The sequence below is a fragment of the Neophocaena asiaeorientalis genome, unplaced genomic scaffold (genome assembly GCF_003031525.2).
Source record: "Neophocaena asiaeorientalis asiaeorientalis breed wild unplaced genomic scaffold, Neophocaena_asiaeorientalis_V1.1 scaffold134, whole genome shotgun sequence".
Lineage (NCBI taxonomy): Eukaryota > Metazoa > Chordata > Mammalia > Artiodactyla > Phocoenidae > Neophocaena > Neophocaena asiaeorientalis.
In genome coordinates, this window is record NW_020185339.1 from 18845905 (window position 1) to 18863252 (window position 17348).

The following is a 17348-nucleotide window of genomic DNA, read 5'->3' on the forward strand; positions in this document are numbered from 1 at the left end:
GGCCTCATCCAATCATCCAGTAGTCATCCAGTCTGGCTACTTGCTAGGAGGAGAAAAATGTGCTCATTTTGGGGCTTGAGAAGTGTTTGTGTACATTTGTGCTGGGGGACCGTAGAGTACTGTAGATTATAGGTATTGATCCTGCACTTGAGAAGAACAGAATATACACCCTCTGACCACAAATGGAAAAGGAACCACTAAATGTTCAATATGTGCATTGAGATCGAAGCACACAGGCAAAACTTTGCCAACTAAGTGCTTTTGAAACTGTGCAAAATAAGAAACCACTGTGGGATTTTCAGAAATAAATTTAGTTTGAACTCTGCGATCCTTTAAAAGAAAGTTTTAAAATTCACCAATTGGGAATGCAAAATGGTGCCGCCACTTTCAAAAACTGATTGGCAGTTCCTCAAAATGTTAAACGTGGAGTTACCGTGTGACCCAGCAGTTCCACTCCTAGGTAGATAGCCAAGAGAACTGAGAATATGTATTCCCATAAAAACTTGTACATGAATGTTTACAACGATGTTATTCACAATAGCCAAAGAGTGGAAACAACCTAAATGTCCATCCACCAATGAATGGATAAACAAAATGTAGTGTGTCCTTACAACAGAATAGTCATTCAGCCATAAAAAGGAATGAGGTACTGACGCCTGCTGTAACACGATAAACCTTGAAAAAGTCATTTTAAGTGGAAGAAACCAGGCACAAAAGGCCATATGTTATAGGATCTCATTTATGTGAGATATCCAAAACAGGCAAATCTATAGAGACAGAAAACAGATTAGTGGTTGACGTGGGTTGGGGGGAGGCGGGGGGAATGGGGAGTGACTGCTAATGAGTATGGCGAGCAGTTCTTTTTTGAGGTGATGAAAATGTTTTGGAATTAGTTAGTGGTGATGGCTGCACACCCTTGTGAATATACTAAAAACTGAACTGTACACTTTACAGGGGTGAATTTTATGGAATGTGGAATATATTTTTTAAAACAAGAATAAACAACCCCACCGTTAATATACACATGGACCCCTTATCATTATTTTTAGAAATAAGCACCTCAAAAAGTTTTCGTTCATGACTGGTGTGGAAGATGCTGTGCGGGTGCACTTGGTTTCATGAATGTTGCTGGTATAGCAAGATGTTTGTAGAAAGTGGCTGAATTATGACATTGAGAAATTATTCTGGGTGGTATGAATACAGACTGGGTTGCTTGCGAGGAAAACAGGAACATCTGACTCAGTTATGGCTCTGCGAGCGGTCATTTATTTTTGCTGCTAAGGAAAGATCTGAATTTTTTTTCCTGACCATTTTCGGGTGAATATTTTTTGCTGATACACTTGCGTATTTGAGGTTCTGCTAAATGAATCATCGCATTTGCAACCTTTTTCTTTAGTATCCATTCTGGAAATGGAATGACTAAAAACACACCAAAGCTAATTCCAGGCTCCTGGGGTTATTTTTGTCCCTTCAGCTATTTTTTGACCCCTCTAATTGGCATCAACAGCCTGGATGTCGTCTGATGGTGGTAACCCCAGCTCACTCCATCCGCTGCCCCGCTTTCTTCTCCATCGACACATTTCTAGTGCTTTTGAAGGAGATAGATGCTTCTGCTGCACCTGAAGAGGATTTACAAGGTCTGATGCTGTTTGACAAAATGGATGCCTCCTCCCTGTACTTTGGAATTGATAGGCGCTGTCAAAACGGGTTTTCCGAATGGTTGCTCTTTGTCACCTTGTACCAGGTTTTCTCCTCCATTCTGGGGAATGTGCAGTTTAATGTTGCGTTTCGAATCACTTTCAGCTGAAAAAGTGTGTAATGGAATCAGGTCAGAGATGCTTTTTGTTTGCAGCTTTGCATTCCAAGGGGACTGGTGACAGCAGGGAAAGTACATTGCGGGGCTTGCTTGATAATGGGCTCCTTGTCCTTTATGGTTTAAAAGAAGCACTAAGGGTGACTTCTCCCATCCTGGCACTTCTGTATTGGTTTATATTTATCAGAATCTAAATTTGGGGGATTACCTCCTCCTGAGAGGGAAAGTAGTAGCTGTCGTAATTTGTCCGTATTTCTCCACTCTGCAGATATTTGGCTTATTTTCAGAATCACTGAAATTTAGACCTGGGAGGTGCCTTGTCCTTACCCCTTCTTTTTATTGGCAAGGACACCAAGGCCTGGAGCTAGCGATTAACCTAAAGTGGGGCTGGCATCTGCAAGTTCTGGTTCCCAAGCCAGTGCCATTGCCACCACACCACCTCACTACCAGTGATGGGGCACATGGATGGGTACCCCTCAGGGCTGTGGACTTTTTTTTTTTTTTTTTTTGTTGTACGGGGGCCTCTCAACCAGCCGCTCCGCGGTATGTGGGATTTTCCTGGACCAGGGCACGAACCCGTGTCCCCTGCATCGGCAGGCGGACTCTCAACCACTGCGCCACCAGGGAAGCCCAGGGCTGTGGACTTGCTGAGCAGGGAGAGGGCCTGACATCGGCCGTTGCCCCACAGTAGTGCTTTGTCTTTCCCATTACAACCTCCTGTGTAAACTGTCAGAACTTACAACAACCCGGAAAGATTCCTCCTGTATGTTGTACACTCACGTCCCCTTTACTACACATGTGGGTGGTTTCCATGCTGCAGGACTGGCTGGCTGCTTAACTGTTTGAGATGGGAATGAAGTTCTGTGCTACCTGGACTCTTGCAAACACTAGCTGCAGAGCACTTGGCTTTGCCGGCCAGCGGTTCCTATGCTGCAGAGAGAAGAAACCAAGGGGTGTGGCAAAGTGAAGCAATGTGGTTTGGATGCTGCCTTCAGGAGTGAGCTTGAGCCCTGACTTTTATCTTACTTAACCTCTCCCTCCGTGGAGACTGGCCTGCTGGAAACTGTTAACTGCCTCTCAAGTCCAGCAGCCTGGCGATTTTGAAGTTCTTTTCCATTTCAGCTCTGCAGAGAGATTCTACCTTTATTGTTAAGCTTGGAGATTTTCATCTATATATGAATATATATAATGTTTATAGATGGAGATTTATATGTGGAGATTTTTATACGTAAATATATCTATATTGTATATAATCTACATCTATAACTATAAATCTATGTATATAAGGGATATATATTAATTTTTCCCCATTCTTTGTGCCACTTGGACCTTTTATTGAGGCTGAAAACCTATATGCTCATTAATTGTCCTTATACCAAGTTTACATAGTACCTCTTTGCAAAATCATTTGTGAGCTTTAGTATTTTGTTTGGTCTTCAGGCCACAGTTTTTACCTTGAGGAGGCAGGAGGGCTGACAGGTGGTCTGCTCTGAAGTGCACTGGGCAGAGCACGGGCTTTTAAGCTTCCTGAGGCTCACGGAAAGGAAGTGCTGGCTGGGGTTCTCCTGCATTTGTCCTCCATCATTCTCCAGACTTCCTCTTCAAACTTCAATGTGTTGCTCCTTTGCTTGAATCTGAAGCTTTCTTGATAGTCACAGCCGATGACGTAAGAGCTGTGCAGCGCACCGAGGCAACATCATCTCATTTCACTGAAGGCTAGGAAGGAGGGTGTGTGAATGAGCCTCTGCTATTCAAAGCTACTAGCATCCTGGGGCCAGGGCGGACTTTCTGAAACACTCCAAGAGGGTGTTGTACACAGTGAGACCATTCCAGAGTGTAGCCGTGAACATAAGCTACAGCACATTGCCCACAACACTCACCAGTATATGCTGAGTTCTGCTTGCCCTGGAAAGAGGGAGATGTCTTCCAAGCAGTAGGAAGTGTAGCTGGCTGTTTGCTCCTTCCTCCTCCACTTACTTCCAACGGTGATTTCTAAGGGGAAGTGCCGCTCCCATCCCACGGCCACATCCAAACCCCTGGGTGGCTGCCTCGGCCTTGAAATCTGGAAGTCGTGTGGTGGTAGGCAGCCCACGGGCAGTGGATGCAGTCATTGAGGTGGGACAGCGGGGGATGTTTTGTTCTGTTTTCGTTTTATCAAAGTGTCACTGATTTAACACACTGAAAATTTCCCTGTGGCCAATGAAAAAGCATTACAAGGATGCATACTGTCAGTGTCTAAGAGGCATAGTTTCAAGTTCTTAGGTCCTCAGAGAAACGTGTGTGTCAGAGTAGTTCACAATGCCCAGGCTGTGGCAGGAGGGGGAGGATTACATATGTACAGACCCTTCTGTACGCCTAAAATGAATGGAATCTAACCATCCAGAGGAGGGGCTGATGAATCCTCGAGTCGCCCCATTCATTCTTCATTCAGAACGCCTTTCTGTCGTTTTCATTTGTGAGCATGGTTGGCTGTTCTGCACCTACTTCTGTGGGTCTCCTCTTAGAACACAAGTGGTAGAAGAAGGTACAGACATTTTTGGTCTTAACCAGTTCTCATTTTTATAACAAAATTCTGTCACTGGCTTCTTAGTTAGTGGCTTCTGATGCAGCTACAGGAGAGTTTTGCAGTCACTCCTGAGCTCTGAGAGACGTTTGGGGCCCAGGAAGAATTCTGTGGTCACTTAATGCTTGGGTCCCACAGGGTTCCCGAAGACTGGTAGCGCTACAGAGATGAATTAGCATTTAGTAGGGTTCCGGGCCTTTTGTGAATATGTGGCCAAATCCCGGCAAATAAATTCCTCTTCCGAATTTACAAAAGGAATGTTTCACGATTCCTGTAAGTCCAATGATACAAAGATATGTAAAGGAAAATTAACTTTCTCTCCCACTTCCATGCCTTTCTCCCTACTCATTCAAACATAACTTATATTATCAGACAGCCAGGTGTCCAGGTGGCCAGTTAGGACAGTGACAGCCTTATTCACTCTCTGATAGTGCAGGCAAGAGGCAAAGAGAAAGCAAAGTGTTCCATTTTCCCCACACAGGGGCACCGGGCCAGGGTCAGGTGATGACATGCAGCAGGGCAGGAGGAATCTGCTCGGTATTGAGGAGCTCTGAACAAAAGGCTGTGCCTTTGGACCAGGGGATGGGGGTGGGATGGCAGGTAGGTGGTGGAAAAGGGAAAGGACTAGGAGTGGAAAAGTACTGAGTCAGAGTGGGGGAAAAGTATCTTAGCCAGGACTCCTGGTGGAGGTGCCTCGGCTGGGTAGGCAGAAAAGTATGTAAATGTGACCCATGGTGGGGTGGGGAGAGGGAGCCCTGGCCTGCAGCTCCCCTCAGAGACTGCAGAGCCCTGGCTGGGCACCAGGGCTGGGGAGGGCAGCTTCCTGGCAGGCCTGACCAGTAGAACCTTTGCAGAGCCTGAAGGAGCACACATAGGATTTTGGCCTGGAATCAGATATTTCATGTATATAGGGTATCTATATATAGTTTTTGTTTTTATAAAAATGGGATTATTCCCCATATTACTCTGCAACGTGCTTTTCTTTTCTTTTCTTTTCTTTTTACTTTTACTTTAATTTGCCTCTTCCTGGACCAGTTAGGTAGAGCTTCTTTTCATATGTTTATTGAACATTTGCATTTTCCCTTCTGGTCGGTTGCCTAATCACATCTTTTATTGTTTTTTTTTCTTTTGCTTGTTTGTCAGATGCCTTTGGAAAGTGTCACTCCTGCTTTGAGACGGGATTTGACAGGAGTTAGTGCGATCTCCTTAAGAGAAAGTGCAAAATTGAGAGACTCTCTGAAATGAGCATCCTGTCTGGCCCTTTATTTTTCTCTTGACCAGTTTACGTTTTGACCAGCTTGGGGAACAAAAAGTAATTCTTTTTGACTCCAAATTGTGACATTCAAGGATATAAGCAGCAGAATTTTCTAGCACCTGTTCTCTGAACTCAAATTTCTCATCAGTTAGGAATAAATTGCCCTTATCGTGTCACTATATAGCTTTTTTATCCTCGTTTAGTAAAAACATTTCATAAAATAATGAAGTAGAAGATATGACGTCTATAAGGAGCCTGTGATGAGAGACTGTAGCTTTAAAAGCATGTCTCTACGTTACTGGTTGTTTCGTACAGGATTTGTCAGCCTTCACATGCACTCTGTTCCCTTCGAAACCCCTTCCTCTCACTGCCCTACTCCAGATTGGAGACCAGCTCTCTGACAAGCTGATCCCTAGATCAGAGGGATGAAAGAGAGAAAGATCAAAAGGAAGCCGGGAATCGCATAGGAAGAGGCTTCGTGATGCAGGGACTGGAAAGTTTGGCCGCCAGACTTGCTGTCATTCTTTAATCCATGGGTGTCTCATAAAGGAAAAACTCGGTAGTTCAAACAGAAGTGAAGAATGTTCTGTACGTAAGTGGATTTAGATATAAGGATCTATTTATGAAAGTAATTAGGTAGGGTTACCCCAGCAGTGGACATTGGAGTTGAATGCTGCTACCTCGTCGTGTACGAATTTGAAATGAAAAAACAGAGTAAACATAGTGGTGGCTGCATTCTCCCTCCCCTGCCCACCAAGGACGGGGGCCCTGCCTAGTTTTCCCTTATCGTTTGAGTCACTTTTCAGCGTTGATTCAGCCAGAACAACATCCTTTTAGGTCCCTTGTCTTTTTGTAAAATCAATGAAAAGGCATGTGGGTTTTTGAGGGCTCAGGCGGTAGACAGTTAGACAGTTACAGATCATGTTATTAAGAAAAGTCTTATTTGGGACCTTCGCTTCTGGACACGTCTGTTCATCCACCCAAGTCCAGTTCACTCTTAATCCATTTAGTCGCTTATCCCTCAGCAAACAGTTATTGCGTGTCTGTCACAGGCCACACACTGAGTGCTGGAGATTCAGAAACCAGGGCTTAGGCTCTGCCCAGAAGACATCCTCAGGTAGTTAGAGACAGCCACAGAGGCCAGCCATCTCAGTGAGACTGGTAAGGGCTGTGGTACACCAGGCACATGACCCCACGGGGTCACAGAGAAAGGGCATCGAAGGTAGACCAGGAGGGCATTCTCCTGGGCTGACTCTCAGAGAGGAATCAGTTGGCCAGAAGAAGGGAGAGACAGAGTGCAAGGAATAGCAAGTGTGAGACTGAAACCAGAAATATAGACAAAACCCAGATAATGAAGGAAAGTGGAAATGCTGGGAAGGCACCTAGGGGCTTGCAGTAAGGGATCTGACGTGATGCAAGTAATGCTTTTAAATCATCTTGGTGACCCTGGGGAGCAGAGCTCCTGAGTCAGGCAGACAAGCTCTGATGTGGCCTGAACCCAGGCACTAACAGAAGGAACCAAGGAAAGGGACAGATTCTCATGCTACTGAGGGGATAAACTCTACAGGATTGCTGCCTGTTTGGATGTGTAGAGGGAGAAAAGTGAGATGGCTTCTGGAATACCCCCCCCCCCGCCCCCCGGTGGAAAGGGATGCTGTTACCTGAGACAGGGGGTGTGGTGGGGCAGGATCGTTAAGTCTGAAACACGTCGAGTCTGAGATGCCAGTGAGTATCCAAGTGAATATTTGTTAGCAGTTGGCTGTTCCAGGCTGGAGCACAGCAGAGACGTGTGGGCCGGAAAGGATACTTGGAACCATCGGCGTGTGTCATGGTTGAAGCCATCGATTCATCCAGTAAACATTTAAGGGCGTACAGTCAGGGCCTGCTTCATGGGGTTGTGACCTGTGCGGGCCGCCACATTTGCCTTAATGTTCTGCTGTCACAGTCTTGAAATCCTCATTAATTTTTGAACAGGAGGGCCTGCATTTTTATTTGGCCCAGACCCTAGAAATTCTGTAGCCAGTACTGCTTGTAACTGCCTGGCTCTGTGCACAGTAGTGGGGCCTCAGCGTGAGCAGGACGGACATGGCTCTCGCCTTAGGAGCTTACAGGCCAGCTCGGAAGGCGGACAGCTAAGCAATGAGTAACAAAACAGGTTGTGTTCCATATTGGCAGCACCAGGCTAAAGAGCATGTAGGAGAGGCCTCTAAACCAAATCTTGGGGGTTACAGGGCTGGGAAGCGAGTGTCCAGGGAGTGGGTAGAGAGGTGGAATGGCAGCCCACAACCCCAGAGGAGTCTGAGAGGAGTGTCCTGGGAGGTCAGAGGGAGACCAGGAGAAGCAGTGCCCCAGAAGCTGGGGTCGGGAGGGACCAACAAATGCTGCCTAGGAAGGTGGGAATGAGGTCATGGTCACGGGGTGTAGCAGCAAAGAGGCCATTTGGGGACTGGTGAGAGCAGTCAGCTAGAGAGAAGGCAAGAAATGAATTTACCTGTATTTGAGGCATCGGTGGGAGGTGAGGAAGTAGAGCCCCTGAATGTAGATTAATGTGTAATGAATGTGTCAACCTTGGTTTAGCGGGAAAGAAAGGGGAAAAGACCCTGAAAGTGGGTTTCAGATTAGGAGAGTATTGTTTCTTTGGTTTTCGTTTCGGTTTCTGTTTTGTTTGATTTTAAACACAAAGTGTTTTGCGTGTGGTAGCAAAGCCAGCAGAGAGAGAGGTTGGGAATAAAGAGGGAATAACTGATGTAGGAAAGACTCTGGGGTTGGAAGTGATGGATGGACTCACCTGGTCAGGAGAAGAGGAAAAGATGGCTGAGGGAGCAGGTGCGATTCCAGGCGAACGCCCCCCTCGGCTCTGTGACAACCACCCAACTCTCCTTGTGTAAGCGAACGTCCGCTGCCTCCCTAGTTCTGCTCTCTTCCTCTCAGACTCAAGGCAAAGCTTCTCCTAAGTTCTCTCATCTGTTCTTTTTTTTTTTTTTGGCGGTACGCGGGCCTCTCACTGTTGTGGCCTCTCCGGTTGCGGAGCACAGGCTCCGGACGCGCAGGCTCAGCGGCTATGGCTCACGGGCCCAGCCGCTCCGCGGCATGTGGGATCTTCCCGGACCGGGGCACGAACCCTTGTCCCCTGCATCGGCAGGTGGACTCCCAACCACTGCGCCACCAGGGAAGCCCTCATCTGTTCTTATATTCAATTAATGTTCATGGGGCTCCTGCTAGGTGGCAGGCAAGATACCAAGCATCTGGAATATGAGAGTGAACAAAACAGACCAGGCCCCTGACCTCCTGACACTTAGGTCCTGGAGGAGGCTCTTGCATGGTCTGGTTGGCCGCTCCCCACGGGCCCACGCTGCCTGACACCCCATCTTCCACCGTCCCTTCCTTCCTCCTCTTACCGCGATCTTTTACTTCCCTCCCGGATACCCACCTTTCTTAGTCTGAGCCTGGAAGCTGGAATTCAGGGGCCATATAGGAAAAGGGAGGGAAAAGAATTAAGACTAGCTTTTAGCAAAATTTTGAAACAGAAGGTTGCTGTGGGAATTTACTGCATAATGCCTTTTGCTCTAGTGCCCCACATTCTCTGGGCCCTTCCCGCTACTTTAAGATTAGGCCCTAACCTTGACCTTCCTGACCCCTCCTTTCAAGTTCTCCAAGTTTCTCCAGCCTCTATCAAAACCCCTACTCTTACTACAGTTATTCTCAGCCGATAAGTAGGACAAAGACGATTTCCATTAACTCACTGATTTGTGAATGGTGGATATCACCTTTCTTGGGGTTGGCGGAGGTGGGTTGCATTTTACAAGTGACTCTGGGTTTATAAGAAGGAATCTTTAATCTGTCCTATTTTTGGCGGCATAATAAAAGAAGTGATACGAGTATTACAGCAAGAGCCACCCTCTTCCCAGGGTCAGCCCCTGCAAAACTTTCCCGTTTTCTTACAGTTCCACCATTTTTCTCCTAGATCCATAAATTCTCTAATGCCCCCAAGATTTTTATTGTCATCTCCTCCCTTGCCTGCCCCCCTCCCCTAGTTTCTATGACAGCAGCAACTGGGCATGGGTGGTGAGGGGTTAGCAGGGGAGGGGGTCGAGCAGCTGCAGCCATTTATAGGGATTGTTGCCAAGTCAGGGACTGCCTGCCTCTGCGGTGGGAGGGAGGGGTGCCCAGGGCTTCTTGGCACAAAAAATGCAGCCTCCCCATGTCAGTGAGGCATCCACCCAGAACTGAGCTCATTGATGGTATTCCCCGTGCTTGTGGCTCTTCACAGAGAAGTGTGCTGGGTCCCCAGGTCTCTGGCTCCCTGATACCAGGAGCTTTGTGGTTCGAATAGAATGCAGCTCCACTAGCCGCTTGGATTTGTCATAGAAATGGCAGCCTTCCGCCACAACTGATCGATAGCTGGCAGGCGGCTGCAGGGACCACTGTGGAACAAGGTCTGAGCACAGGAGGCTCCACCGAGAACAGGCTTAGGGAAGGTTGCTGCACAGTTATCAATCCGGCAACTCCTCTTTTAGACGTCTGCTTTGGGGAACTCTGTTCTCTCAAAAGTCCCGGAGTCGGCAGTAGCTGTTGGGCACACTTTGGAGAGTATGTGAATTTCCTGAGCTTTAAGATGAGATAAGAGTGGTTTTCCTGGACCCAGGATATTACCCTAGAAACTCAGGAGCCTAGGTCCGGCGTTCTTAGATTTTAACGTACCTTTGAATTCCCTGGGCATCTTACGACAATGCAGATTCCAATACGGGAAGTCTGCGGTGGAACCCGAGAGTCTGCATTTCTGACAAGCTGCTGGCTCACAGACACTTTGAGTAACGGAGATCTGGAGCTGCACTATCTGCTACACTAGCCCGCTGTGACTGCTTAACTTCAAGCTAAATGAATTTAAATTAAATAAAATTAAAAATTCAGTTTCTCAGCTTGCACTCACCATGATTCAAATGCTCAGTACCCACATGGGGCTGGTTGCTGCCATATTGGACTGCACAGATTCATGAGCTAACGAGAATGTCATGCTCTTAAAGATACTTACAATGTGGTGAGTTGGTAACACTGAGCTTTGCTGTGCAGGTCAGAGGGAAGAGTATCCTCTGAGAGTTTCAGGTGTATTCTGAACTAAGCTATGGAGTTAGGACGGAATCGAGGTACTTATGAGATTGGCTGCTGACATGCATTTTCACCATTTCAGGGCCATAATCATCAGAAATGGAGAAATCATCCCCATGTCTTCGGAATTCACCCCTGAGACTGAGCGCCAGCGACTTCAGTACCTGGTAAGAGTCACGTAGGTCTGGCAGAGCGCCGCAGCGTCAGGGATGGCGTCGGAGCTGTTTTGCAGGAACATGTTGCTATTGACCTGGGAGCAGGCCCACAGCAGTAAAACGACATATGGCGTTAACACCCCCCATACACGCCTCCTGGATCACACATCCTGGCTCCGTGTGTGACGACACACTCCACCTCCATGAATTTATTATTGTGGCTGGTTTTCTCCCATCTGTGACCGATCAAAGACATGGCATGCTCTGTTTCCTTTAATGGCTTGGTATGTACAATATGAAATGTGGTGGTAAAGAATGCTGATACGTTTTCCCCAGGCCTGCCACTCACTTTAACTCAACCACAGGGGTTCAGACGAGTCTGAATCTCATGTGAGCAGCCCCCAGAGTCTGATGACACACCAGGACTTCCTGCTCCGATATGAAGTCTCAGGGGCCCTTTGGGAGAAATGCAGGTATCAGAAAATCTGTGTCTACCCTGAAAATAAATTCTCCATGTTAGATCTCCCTCTTTGGAGTGAAATTATGAGAGGACTCTAGGAGGGCTGTTTGGTTTTTCAGATCTTGAGAATTTTTGCTTCTTCGAAAATTGGAGCTTTCTGAAAAACAGAGTATATTCCCTGCCCTCACATTCTGTTCTGCAACGGTGATGATCATACAGGATTGCTTTGCAGTGGGCATCTTTCGGCACTAGCTGTGAATAGTAGTTCTGTGGATGAACTGTTTTCTTGCCAACTGGCTTTCTTTTTAGACGACAAGGCTAAGATAGTGACCGTCTGCTCTTAGGAAAGAACTGATCCAGCCTACTCCAAAAGGACTTCACTCATGTCTCTGAATTCCAGCATGTGGGAACAGTCAGGATTTGATGACTTTGGTTGATTTAGCAAGAACTCGTGCACTTCCCTCAATTCCCTTGGCTGTGTTGTGTTGGTTTTACTCGGTAGCTAAGCTGTGTTGCTTTTGGTACTTACCTGGTCCATAAGACAACAGGAATCCAAAGCCAAGGTAAAAACGTTTCTTCACTCTTTGACTACAGTTATTTTCCAACCTGTGTGTTGCTATTTTCAAGCAGATAAACTTGAAGCCCCTCCGGGGGCCCAGATGTTAGAGCCTTTCACTTTCTTTGGCCATCCAGGCAGGGAGAAGGGACTGGCAGCAGCCGGCAGGACCTCATCCTGCCCCCATCCTTAGTCACCAGCTGGGTAGCTTTGTTACGAGTCTCTTAACCTTTCCAGACCTTGGTCTGTCTCTTATAAAGTAGAGAGCTAGACCAGAGGGCCACCGAGGACCTCAGAGCTGCGAGGGTCCTTCCAAGTAGAGTTCATAACAGCCGGCCTCGCTGCCACCTGGCTGACTCTCTCCAGTCCATCTTCCACAAAGCCCCCTCCACGTGATCATCACATAGATCTTGTCACTCTCTTCCCTAAAAACCTCTGGCTCCCCACAGTGTACAGAAGGCAGACCCAGAACTGGGCTTCCCGCCCACCTCTCCAGCATCATTTCTTCGTTGCCCTCACCAGGGACACAGTGCATCCCGGGCTGCAGCCACGGAGAACCGTCTTCCATTTCCAGGACACACCGTGATCTCTCCGATCTCCATGCCTTTGGAAATATGCTCTGCCTGGAGAGCCCTTCCCTTTGTCTCTGCCGGGAAAACTCCTCCTCATACTTTGAGACCCCAAAAGAAATGTCACTTCCTCTAGGACATGTCCCCTACCCCTCGCAGGGGGCCAGTCCCCGGTGCTCACGCAGCGCCCTGTGGAAGCCCACAGCATGGCTGTCAGCATGTGGTATTGTATTGCTTTTTCCAAGTCCCGTGTTCCCTTCCAGACTGAGTCCTGGAGGGCAGGCCCCTTGCCTTAGGGACCTCACGTTGTCAGTACCTAGCACAGAGCTCGTATTGAATCAGGGTGTGTTGACCAAAGGGGCCAGTGTTCGTATTGATGTCTGGGTCATTACCACACAGCACCTACCCTGCTTCCCCTGAAACCTCTCACAGTGGCACCAGGCCTTTGCCTCCCATGCCTCAGCCCCTCCCTGTCCCATCACCTCCGTGACCCTTAGTAAAAACCACTTCCTGTTTTCCTGCTAAAGGCAATGAGTAATAGCAGATCCACTTTTTTTTTTTTTATTTTGGAATACTTTCACATTTTCACGTGGCAAGAATGATACCAAGAGCTTAAAACATTAACTTTTAAGGAGGGGGAGGGGAATGCTGACATTGTTCAGATTCCAGTTTTAGTGGTCTGTTTTGGGACGGCTGGAATGAGATGCGTGTGGCTTCAGAGCTCAGCCTTGTCACATGACTGCGTCTGTGATTTCTGCAAGGCCCTTCACTGATCCCCAGCTTCACTGTCAGTAATGGGCACAGAAAACCCCAGAAGGCAGGTGCAAAGATGAAATGAAATAATATATGTGGAAGTTTTTGTGGCATGTAATACTCACTTGGTTATTGTTGGATGAATCAGAGTCTTGCCACTTCAAATTCTACTGGTCTTCACGCCTCAGTGATATTGTCCCTGTATGTTTGTTTAAGAATCACTCCTAATGGTCCTAAAATTAATGTGTATTTTGATGTTACTCTTGCATAATCAATGGACACTATTAGCCCCCAGAACAGAGTCTTAATATCTAAATTTCTAAAAGGTGAGAACACTGTCCCCATTCTTTGTCATCCTTATTCCTAAACCGTATAGGCTTCTCTATATGGAAGTTATACCTAAAATTTTTCTCCTCAGACAACAGGAGTGTAAATGACCAAAACATAAAATATCCTGGTTGTCCAACTTCCTGTTCCATCAGGAATCTAGGAATGTGTGCTTTGGAATGAAGAAATCCAGTAATAATATTCACATGATCTGTGATGTGAATCTTTGTGGTGAAGTTTTGGAGAGCATTAGGGGGCTGGGAGCATAAAATAACCTTGTGGTGAAATCTTTATGTAATGGATTTCAGAGAACTGGGAGGTTTATAGAATAAAATCTTGAAAATAATATCAATTATGAGAGGAAAACACAGGGTGATGTGGGCTTCTCTCAGGCCAGCCCAAACAAGAGCTGTGTGACCTCAGGTCTCTCACACAATGAATGTCTCTGAATCTCCTTTCTTCCTGAGTGAAATGTGTAGGAATACTTCCCTTGAAATATTCATTACATGTTCTGAGGTCATAGTGAAAAGTAATCTCACAATAACATAAAATACAATATGTATCTTATAATTTTAGGTGCATCTAATCCAACCAGTTCATTTTGGGGGAACATCAGTTCCCTTGAACTAATTGTGTACCACTTTTGTGCAATGAGAGCTGTTGTATCCTTTACATAATCTAAATGAATTAGTACGTCACCAGAAAGTTAACAATGTATTCCTTATTCTTAGGTCAAATCAAATTTCATTTTCATGATGTCTGAAGAAACATATATGATAGAATCATGAAAACTTCCAGGTCCCTAGAGACTTGTTTGAGCAGATGACTGCAGTCCCAGGGCTGTTTGACTTGTAGAAATGGTTAATGATTTTCTTAGAGGTGGGGAGGGTTCGGAGCCCTTTGTACATGAATCGTTTTGATCCACGTTGGACAGGAATGTTCTTGGTATGCACAGTCCAGACGTTCGGGGATTACAGAACTGGAAGCAGATTACAAGATGATGGATGTGGCAGGCACATTAATTTTGTTTGGTCTTGCATGCTGACCTCAGAGGGCCCTTCAGACAGCTCTCTGGGTAATGTGAACTTTGTTCTGTAGATTCTTGGGCTGGGTGATTAATCAAGCAGGCTTGAGGTTTTGACTTGTTCACATGGAATGTGGCAGGTGTGCGATGGAGGGGTCAGGGACCATGCACTTCTGCCCCAGCAGTCAGGGAGAGTTGATGATCCTAGGAGTCACGACTAAGCCTTGCTTTTTTTCTCGCTGGGCTTTTTTTTTTTTTTTTTAACGTTTCCAGGGTGATTGAAATAAAATATTTAAGGGGGTCCACCAAGCTGGACAGAATGTTTTGATGGAGTCAATGCCCAGATAGGGAAAACAGTCTGGTTTGTGGGCGTTTCTCGGCAGGGTTTACTGCTCTGATGCTGCAGCTTCCAGGAAATCATCCCCGCTTTTACTTCGGGTGACAGCTAGAAATGGGTCTCCCTCTAGGGGGGACCTCTATAGCCCCGAGGTGTGAGAGTAATGGCTTCCCCCTCCATTCTGCCTAGACATATTTATAAACCCTGATTTGATTACGTTAAGATGTGCTGGTATCATCAAACCTTCAAATAATGTACGTCTGTCCTTGTAGATAATCCAAGTCTGCAGCTGTTTATCATCAAGGGCAATGTCCAGAAGAGATGAAAGTGGGTTTCAAATACACATTTGATACACACAAGTGCAACATTATCTTAGGTGATTTCTTGTGGTGTCCTTGGAACTGCCTGCAGCCTTCTACACCAAGTCTGGTTTGATTTGTCTGCCATTTCCCTAGTGCTGAGCTTGGAAAGGTTTCAAGGGGGACAGCACTGTACCTCTTGGCTCTCTGGGATTTTTCACGCTCAAGCGTTATCTCCCAAGAAGTACATTCCTTAAGCCTGAACCTGCTTTTAAGACAAGATGCTATCATTGGGAAGGGTCATATGTGCTAGTGAGTAAAAATGGCTGGCCTGCCACCTCGACGTGGCCCTTAACCTTGAGAGCAGGTTGTTAAGCCCGGGAGCCTGGCTGCAGTCACAGGGAGACAACTTCACCACTACTCTGCTTTGCCTGATGGCTGAGTCAGGGACAAATCCACTCCAGCCCCACCTCTCTCCCCATTTAACCGCCCTTTGCAAAACTGCATTTGAGTTTCAAAATCTTGAATTAAAAAAAACGGCAGGCTAGAGTGGTTGACATTTTTCATGTTTACTATAGGTTCCATTGATCACACCAGCATCATGAAGAAGCCAGGAGAATTTTAGAGCATGAAATTGGCACTGCCCAGGCTTTCAGGGCAGAACTTATATGTGGCTGCCCTAGGAGCACTCCCTGGCTCCGGGAAGACTCTGAATACATTAGCCCTTATGACTGAACCTCGCCAATTCTAGAGCCTCATTTTGAAAATGAATATAAACGGACGTGTTATTTATTCCAGGTTGGGAGAGGTCAGAAACTTAGCATGGAGGCATTCCAAACCTACTATGCAGACCTAAGAAAATGGACTCCACACAGCTGAACAAAATCATCATGAGAAGGAATCCCTACATTTTCTTTTTTTAAAAAAAATCAGTCTTTCTGCGCAGTTGCTATACGTAAATGATCTTTAGACTAGTCTAAAGCCCCTATCCCCCAAAACATTCTGAGTAAAAAGTTGGGCACTTTAAATATATCAAAGTTAAATATGCTTTGAGAGAGGTAGATAGGATTCACTGAAGTTTATTAGGGCAAAAACTTAACTGTAAAATGCTTTCTGTGCTTCAGTTGCTTTATCTGTGAATTAGGCTAATTGCAGGACCCTCACAGGATTGGAATGAGGGTTAATGAGTTAATATTTGTAGTGCTTACAATAGGGCCTAGATCAGAGGCAAAATAAAATTTCTTAGCTTTCAAATCTTAACTATATATGAACTTTTTCATGGCGGTCCTGTCATCGGGACTACTGTGGCCTTTTATAAAATTTCTCAATTCCATTTGCTTATGCAAAGAGATTGGAGATATGCAGGCATTTCCTTTTTGCTGACCTGCGTTGTTCACTCTACAAATGAATGCCTTTCCCCAGATTTTTACTGGGGAAGAAAAAGCATTAGGCATATGAATATGGAAACCTTATATGTTTTATGTAAATGAACACTTTTTACCCCTTATTCTATACATTAAACTGTTGTAGAGTTGACAGATCTTGGCAATTTTGTTTAATATCTCTATTTGTATTCCAGTTTCCATGTGACTCCTTTATCATAAGATCTCAATTTTAAAGTTGTTTTGGGGGCATGCTACTTCTCTGTGGCTGATGAGGGCAATCCCATGTCGAAATTTAAATGTGAACCTTCCTTGAGATCCACATAAACCAGACAGAACTTTATTTAATATCCAATTCTGTAATAGCTTATATATACAAGCTTGGTTTTTGCTACTTTGAGATTTTAAGGACAAATTAAGACAGAGAGAATTTTTTAATGAAAGACTCCAACCCATATGTATTTAGGTCTCGGTCATTTCACATTTTTTCTTCTTCTTTTTTTTTTTTTTTTTAACCCAAACCAGAATATTCTCCTCCTGCACTGTACATCAGGCAGCCAGCCTTGGCTTTGGAAGAGCCATCTCCTTTGACTGTTCGTATGACCGTTAGTGACCACCAGTGGCTTGGCTGACTTTATTAATTTCATTTCATTTGTGACCTTAGACTTTCTATCAGGATAAATCATCTTGAAATGTAAGGCTTCCAAACCTCCTCTCATATAACCTGACAAAGTTTTCTTTCTTTCCTA

At 45.8% G+C, this 17348-nt stretch overlaps 1 protein-coding gene across 2 annotated transcripts in view; it reads left to right on the forward strand.

Moving 5' to 3' along the window:
- PPM1H (protein phosphatase, Mg2+/Mn2+ dependent 1H) overlaps positions 1 to 17348 on the forward strand; it is a 250417-nt gene that overhangs the window by 161403 nt on the left and 71666 nt on the right. For both annotated transcript variants that reach the window (XM_024736897.1, XM_024736898.1), the window contains exon 5: positions 10820 to 10904. In XM_024736897.1, coding sequence (XP_024592665.1) covers positions 10820 to 10904 — 85 coding nt within the window. The remainder of the gene's footprint in view (positions 1 to 10819; positions 10905 to 17348) is intronic.